This window comes from Pogona vitticeps, chromosome 6 (assembly GCF_051106095.1).
Source record: "Pogona vitticeps strain Pit_001003342236 chromosome 6, PviZW2.1, whole genome shotgun sequence".
In the NCBI taxonomy this organism is placed as follows: Eukaryota; Metazoa; Chordata; class Lepidosauria; order Squamata; family Agamidae; genus Pogona; species Pogona vitticeps.
Genome location: NC_135788.1, coordinates 107,543,979 through 107,565,810, shown reverse-complemented (window position 1 = coordinate 107,565,810; position 21,832 = coordinate 107,543,979). Strand labels below are relative to the sequence as shown.

General features: G+C 43.0%; 1 protein-coding gene across 1 annotated transcript in view; it reads right to left on the bottom strand.

Annotated features, from left to right (window-relative positions):
• SLC17A7 (solute carrier family 17 member 7) overlaps nucleotides 1-21,832 on the bottom strand; it is a 58,300-nt gene that overhangs the window by 18,060 nt on the left and 18,408 nt on the right. The window contains exons 2-5 of the mRNA XM_020792899.3: nucleotides 3,505-3,757; nucleotides 2,935-3,053; nucleotides 1,828-1,942; nucleotides 855-942 (exon numbers count right to left, since the gene is read on the bottom strand). Of these exons, the coding sequence (XP_020648558.3) occupies nucleotides 855-942; nucleotides 1,828-1,942; nucleotides 2,935-3,053; nucleotides 3,505-3,757 (575 nt within the window). The remainder of the gene's footprint in view (nucleotides 1-854; nucleotides 943-1,827; nucleotides 1,943-2,934; nucleotides 3,054-3,504; nucleotides 3,758-21,832) is intronic.

Below are 21,832 nucleotides of genomic sequence, written 5' to 3'. Positions count from 1 at the left end.
TGAAAGCAATATAAGAAGACATGTTCATTATTTTTGACGAGCTGCTCCTGCGAACACTGCTACATAGGCTCAGATTATGAGCTGAAGCTTAGTTTAACTCACATTTTTGAGGATGATTGGTCTAGACTTTAAAATAGGTTCTGGGACTTCTAGGGAAGGCTCTCCCAACTTGCTGTCCTACACATGTTCACTGTGGATGCTGGGACACCTACTCCATCACATATGTCAGGAATCAGGCTGGAGAAGGATGTTCTAAGCAGAGCTTAGAATGTTATCATTTAAAAAGGAATACATTGGGTGTCATTTTTTGTCTTTTTTTCCAAGTGTTATGTTAGTCTTTGCTCTTCACCTTAAGAGTGAGGTGTTAGGAATACATTACTATTCAGTTACTTTAGTTAAATGTTTGTATATTCAAAATATTTCAATTTAAAGTGATAATCCTTAAAAGTTAGGAAAATGGCCAAAAATGGCCAATTGACCTCCCCCATCAACCTGGAAAAATTGTTTAGAAGTAGTTGGTATCAAGTCATTGTAAATATTAGTATTCACAGTAAAAAAAATAGCTGCAGTATATTATCTGTCATTGTGTTACTTTTAAAAAGTAACAAGGTTGATAAACATTCTTAACTAAAATGTTATATGTTGTAGGTAATAAGGTTATTTTGTAAGAAGTTACTTCCAAGTTGTGGAAATAATTGCTTGTGTTCAGCAGCAGTCAGCATGCCAGAAACCAATAGATATTATGTTCAAAACATCAAGAATAAAATAAAATAGAATAGAATAGATGTATATTTGTGGGAATGGACCTCCACATCCTTCCTGCCAACATAATTCCGTTGATTAGGTTACCTTACCACAGAAGGCCGTTGTGGCCAGCCGGCTGCGTTCCAAGGGCGGCGCCCATTTGCTCCAGATCCCATGGCAGGCTGGGTATGTGACCCCCTGTGGGAGAAGTAGGGGCAGAGAGAATAACATGAAGAGCAGAGCTAACCCCCTCCCACAAGAGGCGAGCCTGGCCCCATGTTTGCAGTCCTTTCTCAAGCAGGTGAAGGCATTTCTCTTCAGGCAGGCTTTCCCCTTGCGCCTGTCTGCCATTCCTGTGACGTCACTGAAACCAGTTGTATTGGCTCTTGCCTTTCCATTGGACTATTTCAATGACATGGAGAGGGGGGATTTGCTGGTAGGGTAACAGCCTATCCTCCATATTATTTTACCCAGGCTTTGTGCCCTGGAGAGGACACTCCAGCTTCGCGTACAGCGTCAAAACACTAGACATTATTCCAAGTCCTCCATATAGAGCACGTTACCATAGTCTCTCGAGACTGAAGAATACCTATGAGTGTCTGCAATAATTTGTATTTCGTTACTTCGGGCTCTGTTTTGCTGGTGCTTTTGCCTAACTTTTTTTAGTGTAGTATTGTTGATTCTTTTTCGAAATTTGAATGGTTTGCTGTGTTTTTTGATGATGTAAGCCACCTTAGATTCTTTTTGGGAGAGAGGCAGGGTAAAAAAGTATTTTAAAGTAAGTAAGAAAGAAACCATTCTAATAATAATCCAGCTTTTAACACCAGCAACAGGATAGCATTCTCCACCACACTTGGGAAGTGAGGAAGCAACCTTGCTTAGGAAGCTCAGGGCAAGCCCTGCGACCCACACAGGTCTCTTCTGCAACACCTCAACATTTCTCCCTACCGCTGAGCATCTCCTGAGTAGAAGTAGCTGCTTCGTTGCTAAAGGTAGGGCAGCTCTGAAGGTGGTGGGCTCCAAGCGGGAAGCAGCACATACAAGGTAGGTGGGCCAGGGAGAAAGCATGTACACAAGTCTTACCTCCACCAACCCTTGCAGGATCCGCACAAAGATAACGCAGCCAAAGTGGATCCGAGCAGCTGAAGGGATGAGCATGTTCAGCGTGGATGTTGCCACAATGGCAAAACCAAAAACCCTGAAACCAAAAGGTGGGCGTTAATAGAAGTCACATAAAGTAAAGTAAAATATAATAAAAGGCTTTTTTTCCTTTGTGCCTCATCACTATTTTTTGTTCATCATGAGCTTTTTGTTCTACATTTTCTGTAAGATGTGTAAATGGCAGACCTACTCCCAGAGACTGGAAGTCTTTCTATGCCCAGGGAGTAACAGTCCAAAAAAAGTGATGTTTCTGAGCTCTGAATAACAGGATATTAATGTACTGCTAGATAGCTCAGTGGTTCAGGTGAGCCAGAGGTTGGGAGTTTGATTCTCCCCTGTAGCTCCTTGACAGAGGCTGGACTTGATTATCCATAGGGTCCCTTCCAGCTCTGCAGTTGTAAGAAGATGATAAGAAAATGATATCTCACAGCCACATGCTCTCCACCATCTCATGTAGGACAGCATTCTACACTGGTCCCAAAGCCAGCAAGTGGAGAGCAGCTTACAGGCCACAAGTCATCTAGACCTGGTCATCTAGAACTCTAGATACATATCCAATATACATAAAATATACACCTCATGTGTGTGTGTGTGTGTGTGTGTGTGTGTGTACAGGTAGACAGACAGACAGACAGACAGACAGACAGACAGACAGACAGACAGACAGACAGACAGACAGACAGACAGACAGACAGACAGATAGATAGATAGATAGATAGATAGATAGATAGATAGATAGATAGATAGATAGATAGATAGATAGATAGATAGATAGATAGATAGATAGATAGATAGATAGATAGATAGATAGATAGATAGATAGATATTTAAGAGAACCTTTCAAAAAACCTGAATCCTATTCATGGTAGCTGCAAAGCCAACCTGAAGACCCCATCACTATTTACATGAAGGGTGAGGAACATGTGCATCCCACCCACTCTTAGGCTCTTGGGCTAAAAAATTCCCATCCCTGATTTACAGACCCACATATCAACTTACAGTGCAAAGACCAAGCTCCTTAGTTTTTACCTGTTAGCAGCAAATTTCTGTGCTATGAAGCCCCCTGGAATCTGGGTGACAATGTAACCCCAGAAGAAAGACCCATGGATCATGCCCACTGTCTCTGGATCCCAGTTGAACTCAGCTTTCTGGAGAGGAATATAAACCAACCATACGTTTAGCTTGTTTTAATTACAGTTAAAACTCATAGTGTAGAAGAATGAGCTGCTAGCCATCTCTCAGGTGAGATTTTTTTTAAGGAAATAAAGTCACTACACTGGGAATTATACAAACAGAACTCTTGGATAGCAGCTCTCATTAGCCCCTGCCAGCATGGCCAATAACCAGAGATACTGGGAGTTGTGGGCCAACCATGTAATGATGGCCACTGGTTTCCCACCCAGATTACAGGCATAGTTCCTCTGCTTTCCAACAGGCAGCATTTCAACAGGTGATTCTTCCTTCCTTCTCTGTGTCAGTCAACATTTCCACCACTTCAACTGATGCCTGTTGCACACCTATTAGAAGGCAGGGGGAATCTCTCTGTAACCTGACCCTACAGGGTCAAAGCCAAGCCCACTAGAAGACAGATGGTCTCACCTTCATCACGAGTTTGTCCCCCTCGTAAACAGTGTTATTGTTGACCATGCTGACAATGGCCACGCCCAGGTTGCACCGGATGCCAAAGCTGATGCAAAAGCCCAGGCCACAGAGGATAGCGATGATGTAGCGGCGAGGGAGGCCGAAGCAAGTGCAGTCGACGACTGGTTGATGTTTCTCAGACACCTCGATGGGCCGACCCTCTTCTGTCAGCTCAATAGTCTCCCCTCCTGGCTGTTTCTTTTCAAGGATCCTAGTAACGGAGGCAGTAGAATGGGCTGAGATGAGTATGACAGGTAGGAGGTGCTTAGGCTGATATTGTTGAAGGGTTTGTTTGTTTGTTGCTAAAAGCAGTCATGTTTGTCAGTTTGCTGTTTGATCTGTTGAATTGTAAGTAATGAAACCTTTTATTCTTTCTCTTACTAATGTCTCAGAGTGAATTAATGAGATTGTGACAGTTAATGAGAAACAGGGTCAGCCTGCTCTGGGGAATTTGAATTTGAAGCTATTCTGCTCTGCGAATCCCTGAACGTCCACTGCAGAGCTAGAAGAGTTTAACAGAAATTCAAAACTCAGCAACAGATACTTGTCCAGAAAACAGAAACTGACCACTGATTCTCATTTTCTCTTCACAACCAGCTGTTGAGGTAGGCCATACAGAGAAATATAGCATGAAACTGGCTCTGTGCCATCAATGGAGCTTATTGTACATTTGTATATGTGCTTGAATCCAGGTCTCCCCACTCCTAATCTGAGACAAAGCTGCACAGTTCCAGGGGGCCACCAGAAGAAGGACATGGTAACACATTTCTGAGTACTCGATACCTAGAAAACCCTGAAAAGAGGCACCATGAGTAAGAATGGACTTAACAGCATATGATGATTAGCTGTATTAATGGAAACTTACCAGACTTTTAGGAGCCAGGCACAGAAGTTGAGAAAAATGCTGGTGAATCTTTGCTGTTAGGTTCGTAAGGCCAGCCTTCTTTCAGATGATACCTTCTAGGTAGATGGGGTAGTATCACCTCACTGTTGGAGGGAAGTGACCTCCACCACCACCCCAATTCTTTTAAGCAAACCAGATCACTTGATTCTTGCTGTATGCAAGCAAGCAGGGCCCTGTGACCCCAAGAAGGGAGGCTGTGATGAGGGAAGAGGTTTTGGAGTGACCTGGAGTCCACCGGCCCACCCTCCCGTCTTCTTTCATCACCACCAATCCTTCCTGCTCTTACACATTGTCTCGTCAGCCTGGTGGGGAGGCGGCAGTGCCCACGCAGAAGCTGTTCCCATCGGAGCTGGCACAGATGGACTGTGAGCAAAATTTCGGCACCAGGCCCAGGAACTCCCCCTCTCCCTTAGCAACCGAGACAAAGGGGCTCTTTTCCAGAACCCCGTTTGATCACCCCCAAATCCCCTTGCTCCATATTTCTTCCTGCCCTTTCTCTAGGGTTACTTTCTCTCCCACAGCGTCCCTGTGTCGTTGCCATACGCCAACTGGTTTCAGTGGGTGGGAAAAATGATATTAACAAGACATTCATATGAAGGAACATTTACAACAAATCAGGAGACAACCTTCAGAAAATCTCCAGTACTCCTATTTACCAATTACTCTTTATGTCTGCCACACAAAGACTGTTTCTAGAAGGCACTGGGAGGGACATGATTTGGGGTACATATATCATAAGACAGGGCTGGAGATTTCCTTAGTCCAGAATTTAGATAGGATATCTTCTCTTTTTTTGTACTACAATTCCCAGAATCCCCCAACCAGCTTGGCCATAGGATTCTGAGAGCTTTAGTCAGAAAGCAGCATTTCTAAAAGCTCTGCTCTTAACCCCAGAATTTAGGAACTGGAATTCCCCATTGTGACGTTCACCTTTATGAAGCACCTACTTTTTGTGCCCTCACAAAGGTTGCAGTCTTTGTTTCCCTCACTGCCACCAGTGGATTACTATACCTCTGTCCACAATATAAAAGACATTTGTCCAAACACTTATCTGGTAAATGCAAACATAACTTATTTATTGAAGTGTAGCAAAGTTAATAATAATCACAGATGTCCTTCAGTTGTTCATTGTAAACAAGCAATTCATTCACAGGTCTCTCTATACATACCATATTTTTCTGTGTATAAGACTATACTTTTGTCTAAAATCTTTAGACTAAAAATTGAGGGTCATCTTATACACAGAGGTAAGCTGAGAACAAAAACAAGTGGAGGGGAAAGCAGGGATCAAAACGATTCTGCAGCGCTTTTCTCCCTTTCCCCCTACAATTGCTAAGCCCCACTTAGATTTCTTAATTTTGGATTAGAAAAGTGGAGGGTGTCTTATACGTGGAAAAATACAGAACTTTCTTCTTGTCCTATGCAGTGGACCCTTGACTTACAGACGGCTTGACTTACAGACTTTTTGAGTTACAGACTTCTCTTGCCGCAAAATTTAGGTTTGACTTGCAGACTGAGATTTGACTTACAGACCAGAAAAAAACCAAAATGGAACAAAAACGGCCTGTTGCGGGATTAAGCGGTTTTCAATGCACTGTAGGTCAATGGAGACTTGACTTACAGACTTTTTGACTTGAGAACCGGCTTCCAATACGGATTAAGTTCTCAAGTCAAGACCCCACTGTAACTAATTACCATCTTCTCTATCTATTTATCTTAACCAGTCTCTAACTCAATCTCCATCTCTTCTGCCTCTGACTCTGACTAACTGTCACTGATTCACTCCTGTCTGACTCTTGACTGATTCAGGCTCTGCCTTTTAACCTCTCTCTCGGCTCCGCCTCTCTACCACATTTGCCTAGTACATGAATAATACATGACTTATTTTGCATAACAAGGGGTGAACGCTACACCCATTCGTGTCAACTTGTACCCTGAATTCAATGAGCAGCTAGAACTAGACAGTATGGTGACATGGAAATAAGGGTCTCTGACTAGGACTTTGAAGACCTAGATTCAGCTGCCCACGTAGTGAGAAACCCGGGTCACTCGCTGACCTCAGGCCAATCAATTTCTCACACTCTGATCAACTTCAGAGGGGTGTTGTGAGGAAGAGAGGAGGAGAGGCCTGTATGCCACCTTGGGAAAGACAGGAATACATTGTACAAAGAAATAAGGAGAGGCTCTTCCTCTTGCCTTTTGTTGTTGCTTACAATGGGCTGTGGAAGACCGAAAACACCAAGAGGGGAAATCAGCAGACTGAGAAATCTCCAGGGGGTCAGCATGGGCCTTACAGGTGCCCAGTAACACTGACTCGTGATACCCCATGGCCTTTAATTTGAAGTAATTTAAAAACAAACACTGTGGTAAAGCTGGAATGTCAAGCAACCTCACCAGATTACTCATTTCCAACAATAATGGGCAGTCGCAAAAAAAAAAAAAAAAACTGAGGCAATCTGTCAAGAATTTGTTAACCACCCACAAGGTTTCTTGCTCACAGTGCAAAGATGAGATAATAGCCATGATTTTTTCACTGAGGTTTCCAAAACTTGCAGAAAAGATCTCTGTGGAGTCCTGTTCTCTTAGAGAATCATGCATATAACACACACCCATACGATCATGACTTGTGGGGACCTTTTTGAGAGTTCCCCCCCCAAAAGCACAGAGGGACTGGCTGACTGATCCAAAAGACACAAACAAAACATCCGATGCTTCTAATTTTTAAAAGTCCACATGACAAAGCCAGAATGACGGTAACTGAGTTCAGTTCATGGGGTTCATACACCTTGTTCAATTTGCATAAAACCTATGCTCCCTAACATAAATATTGTCACTTAGATCCTAAGACAATATCTCACTGTTGTGTAAATAGGGAGAGAACCATTGGATTTCTCCTTGTGTGCCAGAACAAGAGAAGGGACTATTTCCATTCTCCTAAATCAATATAGTTCCTTCCTAGGAAGCAGACTGAGAGAAGCACTCAGCTCCTCCCAATTAGGGAGAGCGCCTTCTGCTGGCTAGGGCCATCACCCCATTCTCCCCAAGTCTTTAGCAACCTCTCTCTCTCTCTCTCATTCACAGACAAAGAGACAGACATACGTCCCTTGCCACCTCTGGACCTTTCCTGACTTTGGATATGATCCCTCTACTGCTGACGTCAGCTCAAGGCGGCGGAGCCGGCAGCTTAGGAAGGGAGGTTTTAAATATCCCTGGCTAAGCTGCCCACTGCCAGCAAGTTTGCAGTGACCTTGGGTGGTGCCATAAGCTTATCAAGCTCTGATTTCTTGCCTGGCTTCACCTTCATGCCACCAAATCTAGACACTCGTCCCTGGGTGAGCAAAAAGAAACCACAAACTATAGTGTGTAATACCAGACACTTCTAAGTGTGGGAAGGATGAGAAGGCTTCAGCCGGATTTCGTGCAACGAAGCCAAGGTGCTTGGATCTTAACTCTTACATTGGATTTTAACTCTTACTTAACTCTTACATTTTGGATTAGAAAAGTGGAGGGCGTCTTATACGCGGAAAAATACAGAACTTTCTTCTTGTCATATAATTAATTACCATTCTTTTTCATCTTTGACTGGCAGAGTTTAGTGGCTTGTTTAGACTTTCAAGCATGATGCTTTCCTATCCTTCCATGAAGGTCCGTGGTATTTCCTGGTGGTCTTCTTTCCAAACACCAACCAAGCCTGACCCTCCTGAAATCAGACAGGGTTGGATATGTTTGGAGGCAGGGATATGAATTGTGCAACATACTGTATAATGAGAAACTGAGGGGGGAGAGAAAATGCCTCTTTATTCCCTTGCAGGGAAGTTTCTCTGTTCAAAGGATGTTTTATTTTCCACATTCGAGAAATCTTGTAGGAAATCTTCCAAGATTTCTCAGATATTTTGAAGAAACAACCATCTGCACAGAATTATTACAATTCTGGCATCTTTCTTGCCATTTCCTTGCACGGAATTTAGCCGTTTCTTGCAGAAAAAAAATCCAGGAAAAAAATGTGGAAAAAATAAGCGCGGGTGGGAGAAGACAACGGTTTTGTTTTAGTAAAAGAAAACCTTGCTGTAGAAGAAAACCTTGGCAGGGTGAGGCTCAGAAAATCACGGAGAAGGACACATTTTTCAAACACTCTCCACACTCCTGGTTTAGAGGTTATAGGACAGGGTCTGTTTGACACATGTGCCCCTCTCTTGAAAGAGAGGGGAATGTAGCCTCAAAAGCTCATAAGTAGTAGTTGGGGTGACAACCATTGCTAATTCCATTTAAGGCAGTTGCCTCACTCTCCCTAATGATAGGCTTGGCTCTGGCTCATGAACATTAAAGCTGAAGTAATGACATCATCAGCCAAAAGTTCCCTTTGAATTGTTAGGCTGTCCTAAATCTGGTCAATGAATGCAGTGATTGCGACACTTTTAGGTTTTTCCTGTTGTTTGTGACAAATCACCACAAAGGAGGCTTGAGAGTGAAAAGGTTTATCCAAAATAGATTAGATACTTCTTTCTTTTTACATGACCTGGTTCCTACCTCATGTTAGAAGTATTTTGTTGTTGTTGTTTATTTATTTATTTGTTTGCTTGCAAGTTTTTGCTTTACAATTGAAAGCTGAAGATTGCATTTCAGGTGGTTGAAGAATCTCGACTAAACTTCAGTGTGGCTTACAAGCTGACGTCAGTGGCACAGGCTGACATAAGTCCCACTGAGTTCCAGGCGTCTCTGCATGGAACTGCAGCCGTACCCCACAAAAGAACAGTAAAAGCTTATGAGATCTTTGTTTTGGATCCATCTTTTATGATGAACCTCTTAATCAGAATGTTTTGATTGCAACTAATAAGAAAGCAAATTATAAGCACACACATGCACATGTAAGACCTTTCTCTTCAGGCAGGTTTTCCCTTAGTGACTGTCTGTCTGAAAAAGGTTTTTAAATGGGATTGTTGTGCCTTGTGACTGTGAATGTGGTTTTTCTGCTGATTTTGTTTACCACTTTAATACAGTATTTGCTTCTTCAAAAATATTTGTATACTTACTGATTTTAGCTTTTAAATGTTGTCTTTTACTGACATAAGTTGACCCAGTTTTTTTTTTCTTAAGGAGAAAGGCAAGGTAAAAATAAATAAATAAATAAATAAATAAATAAATAAATAAATAAATAAATAAATAAATAAATAAATAAATAAATAAATAAATAAATAAATAAATAAATAAATAAAGTTTTTCAGTCTGAGCAGATCTTTGAAAAGTTCTTTGGACAACAACTCACAGAATCCCAGTCAGCAGGCGGATTTTGGGAGTTGTGAACCAAACTTTAGATGTGACTTTGGGTTCGGGGGGGGGGCTGCATCGATAATTGGCTAGACATGATTTGCTTTTTAACCTCAAACTACTCACTAGATATGGAGCTAGGAAAAAATTATCTTTTTGGATTACGCAACTTGGAATCTTCTAGCAAGCCTAGATTAGAAAATACACACTTCCAAGCTCCACATGCAACACGGCATGGAAGGGGTCCCTTATGGCTGAAAGTCTGAAAATTGCTGCCTTACACAAAACATAAAGAATTACATAATTTCCCCCTCAGCTGAAGGTGCTTTTTTTGCTTCTGTTTTTGACTCTGCAGAATTTGGATTCAATATAAAGGTAAATATAACCTAGGAAAATATGTCCACGTAGCAATTCACCTCAAAGGCTAGAAGGTAGCACCAGGCCATCTGCTCACGTTGCTGGCTTTTCCCAACCCCAGCTGCCTCCCTCCAGTGATTTCTCTCTATAACAAAGAGCAAGGCCAGAATAGCATTTCCCACCACCACCACCATCCAGCCAATCAGCTACGGATTAGAAGAAAGTAGGCAGGAGTCACATCCAGAGCAGGAGAGGAATGTGTGGGAATTTTTAGAGGAACGTATGCAGATCACGGGCCACATGCTGTAGACCCCTGCTCTCCAAATAACAGGATGAGTTCCTCTAGTTTTCAAAAAAAAATTCTACAGCACAGTTGCCATCAGTCATCCAGAGGTCTTGTGAAACCTTTGAGACAAACAGGTTTTCTCTAGCATAAATGTTTGTGAAGGCATCTGAAGAATGAACTACAGTCGATTTCGATTTCGAAACCTTTATTGGCATATGAACGGACAACAACAACTACAGTCCATGAAAGCTAAAGCCAAAGAAAACTTGTTCGCCTCAGAGGTGCCACGAGACTCTGTTGCTTTTGCTGCCACAGAATAACAGAGCTACCTGTCTGAGGAAGTGGACTTGCCCCCTGAAAGCTCACATTAAAATATAGCAGTTTGTCTTTAAGATACCACAAGGTTTTTGTCTCCTTAAATTTTTATTTTATTTTATTGCTTCATTGAAGAGACGATTTTTGCAGATATACCAAGGCTCGCCAAACCATTTTCTTCTGAGGTTTCATAAAAATTTTATTTTCTAATTTACAAATCTAACTACTTCTCTATACCCAGAGATAATCTCTTGAAAATAACTATGAATAAACTGTACAAAAACTCTCTTTTTTTGGTCTAAAATTGTCCTGTGTCCTCCACAAGACACTGCCTTCCATCATTCCTTAGCTCCAGCTTTGTCTGAAGGTAACTGGCATCTCAAATGCTTGGAGGATTCCATGTCGGAAAGAGCATGGCTCTTATTAAACTACATCAGCTCTTCCATCAAAATGGGAGAGGCAACTTACAAATTCCAGGAACATGAAGTAGTCACCCCTCATCCCAGCACTTTCTTCTGTAGACTCCCACAACAGCTTGAGGAGAAGGCCATTTTGGATCTGTAACAAACATGCTTGATTGCAAGAGGAAAGGAAAAAAATTCTTAGACTCAATACTCTGAAATTTCATTGACATAGTGTTAGATGAGGATAGACTGTAGCAGTGCCTACAAGGTAAACTGCTTGAGGGTCAGGTCGTATAGTGGAGGATGAATCAGCAAGACTGATCTCTTTAAGTCCAAGCCTGGCTCCACCCACTGATCTCCATGCTCACAGCCCATTGGCTCCTCCTGGTCTGGGCTGAGTATAAATTCTTCCAACCAGCCTGAGAGGCTTTCAGAGTGACCATCAGACTTTATCCTTGCTGATGTGTTTTGCTAGCCTTACTCTGGACGCCTCATTCTCTGATCATCTTTGTTCCTCTCACCTTCCCCATGTGCTGTCAAGATTCCTATTCAAAGTCCTGCCTCTTTATTTAGGGCCAGACTCCACTACAAGATCCTCTGTAAATCCCCGCAGCCTTCTAAAATCCAGTCCCACCCCTGGCTTCAATGGCCCTCTCCAAGCAAGCAAGAAAGCCAATAGAAAAAAAGAGGAAAGAGTAGGAGGGTTTCCATCCATTTCTCTTGTCTCTTCTTTTTTTCCTCTCTTCCTAGGACAAAGGTTAGGCCCAAAGGAAGAAAAGGCAGGCAAATAACCAGCGGGAGCAAAAAAAGGGAAAGGTGGGCTACTTATGGGGGTAGCGTGAAATGCATCTGACTGACTTTAGCAATCTGAATCCAGCCCTGCCTTAACTGTCTCTCTTGCAGATCTGTCTGAACACCCCAATAACCCAGTGATGCTCAGGTGCATCCATATCCTTGGCTCCAACTGGCCCAGGTGATTAATGGCCATACACCAGGAGTGCCCTTCTGGGTAGAAAGGTAGAGTATATATCAAAACTGGAAATGAACCAATGCATCTACCATTATTTCAAAGCGTACTTTCCAGGATGACTCTATATATTTGCAGTGCAACCAGTTGGCTATTTGTGGCTCCTGGGGATGATGGGAGTTGCAGTCTGACACATTAGGAGTGTGCCACATTGTGGAAAGCTGACTGAGAGATAAATATCAAGTCATTAATCCACTCCAAAGGCGGTGAGGATTGTTATCTGCCACCAACTCAGCCATGCCCAAACTCATGCTACAAAATCACAACTAGCATACCCGAAGCCATGATGGAATTTAAGCACAAGAAGCCCTGCTGAGACCGTAATGCGAACGGCCGTAGGATGTCCCAGTTTCCTCCTGAGAGGAGGAATAAGGTGTATGCTTTGGGTGTCAAAGCCGAGGATGGGAAGGTTTTCGCCTCAGCCCTGGTGATGCACACCCAAAAGGTTAGGTCGTCCTTGCTTTACTTTATTTAGACTTATACCCCACCCCTCTAGACAAAGTCTACTCGGGGCGGCTTACAAAAATTGATAAAATACAGTAGAATAATATACTTAAGGGTAAAGGTAAAGGTTCCCCTTGACAATTTTTGTCCACTCGTGTTTACTCTAGGGGGCGGTGCTCATCCCCGTTTCCAAGCCATAGAGCCAGTGTTTTGTCCGAAGACAATCTTCCGTGGTCACATGGCCAGTGCGACTTAGACACGGAATGCTGTTACCTTACCACCAAGGTGGTCCCTATTTACTTGCATTTGCATGCTTTTGAACCGATAGGTTGGCGGGAGCTGGGAGAAGCGATGGGCGCTCACTCTGTCGCGTGGATTCGATCTTACGACTACTTGGTCTTCTGACCCTGCAGCACAGGCTTCTGCGGTTTAGCCCACAGTGCCACCACGTTCCTTAGAATAATATACTTACTAAAACCTAATAATACAACCAACTAATTAATGGATATATACATTGTCAAGATGGGGAATTAAAGAAACAAAACAATTAATTGACTGGAGGGAAAGGGCAGCCAGGTCTTGCTCGATACCTTTGTGTGGTTGCCTTATCTGTGGCATTTATTTTTTTGTCCTCTTCTCTACCCTTCCCATAGTGGTAATGGAACAGGTGCCAACACTGGCACTTTGTCAGTTTTCATGAGAAAATTCCTGAAATAGAAATGCCAAGAGAGGAAAGGGTTGCAAAACAAGGAAAGTGCATCTTTTTAAAAAAAATTCTTTTTGCTTTCTTTCTTCTCTTCACCCCCTTCTCTCCTCCAATACAGGGACCCCCACTGAAGGCTTTCTGCCCTGCCCCTTCCTGAATTACACCCTTGGATGTTTCCTTTATTGAGCCTGGAAAGACACGACTCTTCATGAGCTCGGCCCAGACCCTGACCGTCGTGGCTGATCGCACAGCGCGTGTCTGTGATTCTGCTGGCACCGGATAACAAGGCAGAAGGGAACATATGGAGGTAGCTTTAAAGCTCAGCACTTCTGTACAGCAGCCAAAGCCTCCGCCTCCCCTTCCCCCTTCCCTTTGTCACCTTGCTCATAAAATATGCAGTGGGGAAGCCGAGAATAACATGTACAGACATACGTGTGCAAGCACGCATTAAAAACCCCTTGCCCGGGAAGCATTTTGCTCACGAGCTGTCACTGGGAGACATTTTGCAGGCATATGCACAGACACCTCATACAATTTAAAAATAGGGACAAACTGTTATGCATACCATGTTGCTGCAGGGTTGGGGTGTGTGAGAGAAATCAGCTGTCCTGAGCGCAAGACGATTGGAAAAATCCATATTCAGTACAAGGTCTTAGGGCAATCCCTTTCTTAGACCAGTTTGAAAAGCCCAGAAATCTGTGCAAGCTTTCAATATCACAGATGACTTCTTCATGCAAGATATTAAAAAAAAGAAAAGGCAGACAGGCAGGAGACCAGGGATGACCTGCTGTGAAAGTCATGCTTTAAACTGTCATGTCAGGGAAGGGTCTGCGAACTTGCATATGGGCAGAGAAGGTGCTGAGGGAGCAAAACAGAAGCAGAATAAAACACACTGCAGTGTACTGAATAAAATCAAAACAGCCTGCACAAAACTGTTGTCCATGCCTAGTGTCATGGAATCAGGGCGAAGGATGACAGATGACTGCTGGGTCATCTGTCATCCTTTCCCACCACCACCACCACTATACTTCCCTCCCAACATAGCTACAATTTTAACATTTGCTTATGAGCGTTCAGCCTGGAGGCAGGCGGTGCATCGTGGCCTCTCCCAATTTGAAGAGACCCTTGTCCAGCAGGCCGAGGCAAAGAGGCAGCCCCGAAACCAGCAAAATCAGGGAGCTGGACAGGGGACAGATTGGATTTGTCTTCAGAGTGGAAGGGATTGTCACTCTCGAATTGGCCTTCTCAGCCACACAAGACACTGTTCCAAGACCTCCATACAGAGCACAATACCATAGTCTCTCGAGACTGAAGGATGCCTACACACGATGAAATACATCCTGTTATAATTAATGCCAAGTCTTGTGTGGTGGCTTGGTCTTGAATAGACTGTGAGGACCCATTAATTTCACCAAAGACCTCCTCCTCCAGGAGACAAAAGGGCTACAACTGGTTCATTGACAAGGATCAACACGATGGTTTGCAAATTATTTTATTTTATGGTATTTTGGGTATGTTTGGGGTTATCACTGTAGAGGTAATTATCATGAGAGCATGCCTGCCAAAATGTAACTCCATTATCACTAACCAGAAACAGGCAGGAGATGCTGCCTTGCCACTCTGTAGTCCCATGCCTGATGTATAAAAGTTGGAAAATACAATCAGAATATCATCTGCCAATCAGGCTCTTTCTGTTGTGCTCTAAATGGCAGCCCAAAGCTACAGAAACAACGTTATGGAAGAGGCTGGCCAACCAGTTTTCCAACGATAAAATATGATAATGGTTGGTAACTTGATTGACTGGAGGTGTTGCACAGCTGCCAGATCTTCCCAAATCTTTAGTCCTAACATTTAATACGGAAGCTGGCGATTCATAAGGTGCTACTTTTCTTTGCATAGACTTGCACAAAATAAAGAGCAACGTTTCCCACGTTACTTTCCTTTTTCTTTAAAAAGTTGGTTGATTAAGAAGAGTTACTTTTGTGCCAGATTTTACACGGTTTCTCAAACTAGGGCAGCTTTTGCCAACTTTGCACCCACCAGATGTGCTGGACTATAACTGCCATCATCCCACCAAGGAGAGTTGTAGTTCAGCCCAATGGGAAAGCACTAAGTGCTGGTGCTAACATTTGAAACCCTTCACAGTTTAGGACCTCTCGCTCAAAACATCTACCACCTGTGCCTCATATACTGGGATTCTGCTAGTGGCAACCCTGAGGGAGGCCCAGAAATCTGCCTTCTCTGCGGTGGCCCCGTGACTTTGGAGGTGCAATGATCCCCGTCCCTCCTTGGTTTTAGGAGACAAATTTAAAAATGGCTATTTTCACAAGCCTTTCATGGCCTTTCTTTATGTGCCTGTGAACTTGCCTTTTTCTGCCATCTATAATTATTGTGCTCTGGCTCTATAGTTTTTCTATAGTTATTATCCTTTTTGTATTAGTTATTTTAATTTTACAGATGATGTCCCTTCTCTATTTTTTATTTGAATATTATTATTGGTTTGTGTCATGTTACAGTATATGGTACCATTTTGATTTGTTCGCTGCTCAGAGTAATGGTCTTGTCACTAATGGGGATGGATGGATGGATGGATGGATGGATGGATGGATGGATGGATGGATGGATGGATGGATGGATGGATGGATGGATGGATGGATGGATGGATCACCTTATCACTTCATTGATCAGTGCTAGATCATCTCTGTCCAAAGGGGGAAAAAGAGATAGAAACTGATTTGAGATAGAAACAACTCCAACAAACAACAGTTTCCATGGCATGTGTGTATGTGTTTGTATGTTATGGAGAACTCTGGAAACCTATCCCTTTTCTCTAACATTGAGCAACACTTTGAACAGCCTGCCAGCTTAACAATGCACCAGAAGAAGAGAGCCAAGATCAGCAAAAGATGGGATCAAATGAAGGGGGCCTGTGGACTGTGGCACTGATCAAACCACATCAGATTATTGAGATATTGGCTGTGAAGCAATTCGCAATTTCCATGTGATCACCTAATCAGAATACAAGCATAAAACAGGAAGCATAGTCATGACCTGAATGAATGCATGTCCAATATAGGGGGAAACAGCTGATGGCACTGCATATGAGCATTATCTGCATTCTACCTGCTGCATGTTGGTTCATGAGAAGGCAACCTCATTAATATCTTTTGTGCTAAAATATGTGTGTGTGCCTGCAATTGCATATGCCGTTCATTTTTCAGCCAAGCAGGTGTCTGTCACTTCTTAGCCCCGCCTCCTCAGGCAGGTATCCATTCAGAGGTAGTGTCCCGGCCTCCCTCTCCCACCTCCTTCAGCCACTGCCTCTGAGTGGGTGCCCACCGGACAAGGTGGGGCTGGGAAGCACCCAACAATTGCTTGGCCAAAAAAAAAACAAACCAGCACAAACTGCTGGCAGTTCATGTCCCTCTCTTTTAGGACCACACAGTAATAGAAAACCTGTAGCAAGAAAAACAGAATACTCTATATAAATAAAGGAAGCAGAATAAACGGAAATACTTCATTAGCCCATTCACTTTCAACATATCTTTTGATGCATGAGGAATAGCAACATGCTCTTTTCAAAAAGGTGATACATATAGTCAAGGGATCAAGTATTAATATTAAACTGTTGTGATTTCTCTTTGTTTATCTGGATAGCTCAGTGGTTGCAGAGCCAGATGCTGGGAATTCAGTTCCCCACTGTGCCTCCTTGACAACGGCTGGGCCCGATGATCCATAGGGTCCTTTCGAAGTGTGCAGTTCTAAAATGATGGTGATGATGATCAGGAAGAGTAAAAAGCACATTGTCTCGTTTGTGGAGTCATATTCGCAGGGATTCATTTCTAATTATCTTCTTTATCTTGGGATATTCCTTTTTCAAGTCAGGCTCGCATCATTCACAGCTTCCTGAAGGTTATGTTTGACTTCCCGTTGCTGCCATCCATAATGGAGAAAGAATTCTTAGCAGGAAGCTAAGAGCTAAGATTCCACTGCAACCCATTCTGACGTATTCCAGTACAGTATTTACTTCCAATTTCTGACTGTAAAGGCAGAGCATGTCCTTCTTTCATCATAGAGATGCTGGGGACAGAGATAACTCCATTCTCAGATCATAGAGGTTCTGGGGACGGAAGCAACTGATCCTAGATTGACCAAGATTGACTTTTCATTTAAATCTGGACTTCAGCCTATGTTGTCTCAGAATAGGCAAGGGGACTTACATAGTGAGCAGCAATCAGAACCTGCAATGAGGAACTAACTTTTGCTTTGATTCCCTTTGAAAGAAGGAGGGAGGCTGAATTTAGATTCAGTATCTATGATGATGGCATGGGGATAAGATAGCCAAACTACAAAAGGTGGAAGCAGACACATACAATTGAGGGGATAGACTTTTTTTCTCTCCCATCAGGGTTTCTATGTTTGTTCTGGCTGTGTTAGAAATCAAAATTCAACAGGTGAAGCTTTCAAAAGTGCTGCTTCTCTAGGCTGGGAGGAAGCTGTGCTTCCTCTATTCTTAGCAGCAACATGTTTCTTAATTATCCTACCACCTGGTCTATCTTTCCACTCAGCTTCCCATGTCTCTGCCTTGTCTAACTCTTGTCACACCTTCCTGCAAGTTGCACTCCATTCCTCTTGTCCTTTCTACTTATTTATTTCAAATGTTTATACCCCACCTTCCTTCTGAAAAGGATCCAAAGTGGTTTGAGGTTTTGGCTACCAAACTGACCTTCTAGAGAAACTGCAGAGTTTGTCAACATGCTAATATTTTCCCCAACGCAGTTGGAATGTTCCTGAACATCCCATGACCTCTCAGCTGGCTGACTAATGATTAAGGTTTTAGGGGTTCTAGATGTTTGGTAGGCAGGAAAGGATTGTATAGATTAACCCTTTGATAATAGCAGAGATGGGGACTCAAGTCACACAACTCATTGTCAAATCAGACTTGTCGCACTGGTGACTCAACTTGGACGTGACTTGAGTTTTTTCCCCAGTGATTCAGACTGGACTCGCGACTCAGAATCTACCCACCCCCTCTGTTTTTTTCTGGGGGCAAAAGCTTGTTTTCAATAGGGAGTCATACTTGGGGCTTGGGATTCAGGACTGGTTACCAAAGACTTGGTCTCAGACTTGGGACTTGGGACCAAAGACTCGAATTTTGGGACCCTGCCAACATCCCTGGATGATAGCATCCCTTGCCCCCAAAGCACCAATCTTTTTTTTTCCCAGAGTGAGTTTGATGCCTTAAGGCAGAATGGCTTCCATCAAGATGCACTGATGTGGAGTTTGCGATGCAGCCGCCTTGTCTTGCAACCTTTCCTGTCATGCTGAGCAACAAAGGTGGCCGGGACCACAGGAATGCTCCTGCAGGATGCCTTTTAAACCTGCTCCGGGCCTTCCTGAATAATTCATCTCCCTCTAGCACTAAACGCTTCCTCCTTCATCTATATTTCATGTAATTAAACTTTGCTTGAGCTTTTATTTCTTGCTCCTTCTTCTTTTTCTTCTTTGAAATTGCAATGTTATAAGCCTCTTGGGTTCTTACGGGCATGAGGACTAGTCTTTTGGGACCTATGGTGACAAAACAACAGGAGGATCCTCTCGATGAAGTCCTGCTCATACACTTCCCAAGGCACCTTATGGGTTGATCCCAGTCGCTGCTGGGACCACTTGTGATCCACCAAGATGAACTTTTTTTAAATGAAAAAAAATGTGACTATAAAGTAACTGTATAAAATCAGAATTTAGCTTATAATTCAAGATCATCTTGACATAAAAATTTCCAAAACCCAAAAAAGGAGAATACCCAGAAATCTACTTTTAATATGTTTCTCCTCTTCTCTTCCTACACAGAACCAGCCAAAACTGCAATGAATTTACACACTTCTGGCACACGTATACCACCACAACCATCATCATCATTGCCTTTCCTGGGAGAACCTGGGAGTAGTATTTCTGGGATGAAATTCCTGCCTCTAGAGACAGGAAAATCTAGATCTTGGAAATGTTACTCTTTTTGGACTATAATTCCTAGAAACCACCAGTCACTGTGGTCACATTGCCAAGTTTGGAGAAAATTTGTTTGTTCCACTTTCCCCTGAAACTTGACTATCCTCTTTCCATCACCTGTTAACCATATTTGAAAAGAAACTTGTCTTGATTTGTTGTAATATTGTAAAAGCAATTGGTGGCATTGTTTGTCGAACTGCACATCATGTTTTTTTTTTGTTACCTTCCATTGTCTTAGAGACAGAGAGGCAGACACAATCATGGGATGGATAAGACATTAGCACAACACTTGAAAACTTCTGGACAAATGTTTTTGAAAATGCCCAGTGTCCCAAAAAGAGCCAAAACATGGATCTGCTTAGTCCTATCCCAACAGTTCTGCTGCTATGTGTCATCAGGTTGGATGGGATGTGTTCTTAAAGGCTGCTTTATAGAATTCTGTCTTCACTAGTTTCCTAAATATTAGGAGAGATGGAGCCTCAGTTGGAAACTTGTTCCAATAGGGGCCACCACCGAGAAGGTCTGGTTCCTTTTTGTCACCTTTTTAGCCTCTCTTGGAGTGGCTCTTTTAACATTGTGGGATTAGGAGGAGTGTCTGAAATGGGTAGCTATTTTCTGGGAAAGACGTTCTGACAAGTATAGAATCTCAGTGAGATAGACAGAGGAACAGTCTAATCAGCTGACGAGAAATGTAGCCTACCACACACAAAAAAGAACTTATTTCCTGAGATTTCGGGGATGAAAGCTGAGATCCGGCAGAAAGCTGTGCTGATGTCACAAAAGTGAGGCAGGAGCTGGGATTCCATGTGGGCTAGAAATGAGCTATCTAGGTAAATTGGCTCAGAACCAAACGTGTGCAGCCACTGTAGCATTTCCCTGTTTCCACTATGGATCACTTCGCATGCAACCTTTCCTAAAGCATGCAGGACATGTGGAGAGTTTTTCAAAGCCCTAAACTGCTGCTGGTGCCCTGACATTACTTAGAAATGGGTGGAAATTGATACGGAGCCTTCAAAGCCACATCTCTCTCACATACAGCATTGAAGAGTTATCCTCCAGTGCTGCTAGCTCTGAGATGCATCCCTCTGCCTTGAGATACAGAGAAACACAACATTTCCTTGAGAGTTTAACTGTTGGCCTGGCAACTGTAGGAGTAAGGTACAGTGGTGCCTCGCTAGACAGTTACCCCGCATGACAGTTTTTTCGCTAGACATTGACTTTTTGCGATCGCTATAGCGATTCGCAAAACAGTGATTCCTATGGGGGAATTTCGCTGGACAGTGTTTGGTCCCTGCTTCGCAAACTGATTTTCGCTAGACGACAATTTTGACAGCTCCCTCCGCGCTCGCAAACAGGTGTTTTCGGGACCTAAGCTTCGCAAGACAGCGATTTAAACAGCTGATCAGCGGTTCGCAAAGCAGCTTTCCTATGGCCAATCTTCGCTAGACAATGACGATTCTTCCCCATTGGAATGCATTAAACGGGTTTCAATGCATTCCAATGGAGAAATGCTTTTCTCTAGACAATGATTTCGCTAAACAGCGATTTCAGTGGAACGGATTATCATCGTCTAGTGAGGCATCACTTTAATTCGGTCTTGAGACCTATATGGAAGTGAATGGGCCGTGATGTGTTGGGTTGATGGGACATGTAGTCTAAAACATATGGACTACCAAAGATTCTTTACGCTAGACTTCATACATCATGCCCCTGACAGCTGTTCTTCCGGCATTCTGTGAGTCATTACAAATTATCCAATATCTCTAAATAGTAAACCACACTTCTGATCTTGAATCTACCATCCAGAGATTCTAAAGTCGATCTTATCAAGAGATGAGAAATGCTACTTTGTTGTTGTTGTTCTACAAGAAATAAATTCAGCATGACTGCTGGACACGTTGGGTGAGAGTTTCTGGAAGCTGCAGTCCAAAAAAGAAACTTTCACTATCTCTAATCTTATCAATATCTATATACATTGAAAGGTGATCCCTTCCACTTTACTTTGATAGTGTTAAGATAAACTACAATTTTATACGAGGGGTTGTATCTAGTTTCAGAACTGCTGCGAGCAGAACTCTTTATATTCATAGAACTTGATATAGTAATTTGTGTAGCTCAACGCCTAGTGGTTTCCATGAGTCTTCTATTTTAAGGATGGCAGAGGGTGCAATCAGATGGCGAGAAAGGCTTGCATCTATTTGCACCAGAAAAGGTTGTTTCCTTGGGAGTGGATCTCCCTTAAAGTAACTTTTCCGTCCATGCAGGAATTGCTCCAGCCTAGCCCAAAAAAGGGAGTTGCCCACCTGCTGGATCAAAAAAAATTCAGCTTGGGAACAGATCAGGGCTGCAATCCTCCATGCATTGTGTGATCAACTGAGAAATAGCTCACACTGGACTGTGCCACAAGCAGTCCAAAATGCAAACTATTCTCCATCTAATTGCAAACTAAATCTGGAGCCTAGGGCCATTCTTAGACTGGGATAACCTGGCTACAGTAGTTCATGCTCTGGTAACCTCCTGGTTAGACTGCTGTAATTCACTTCATTCAGTCCTGAGTGCTCACTGGAAAGAC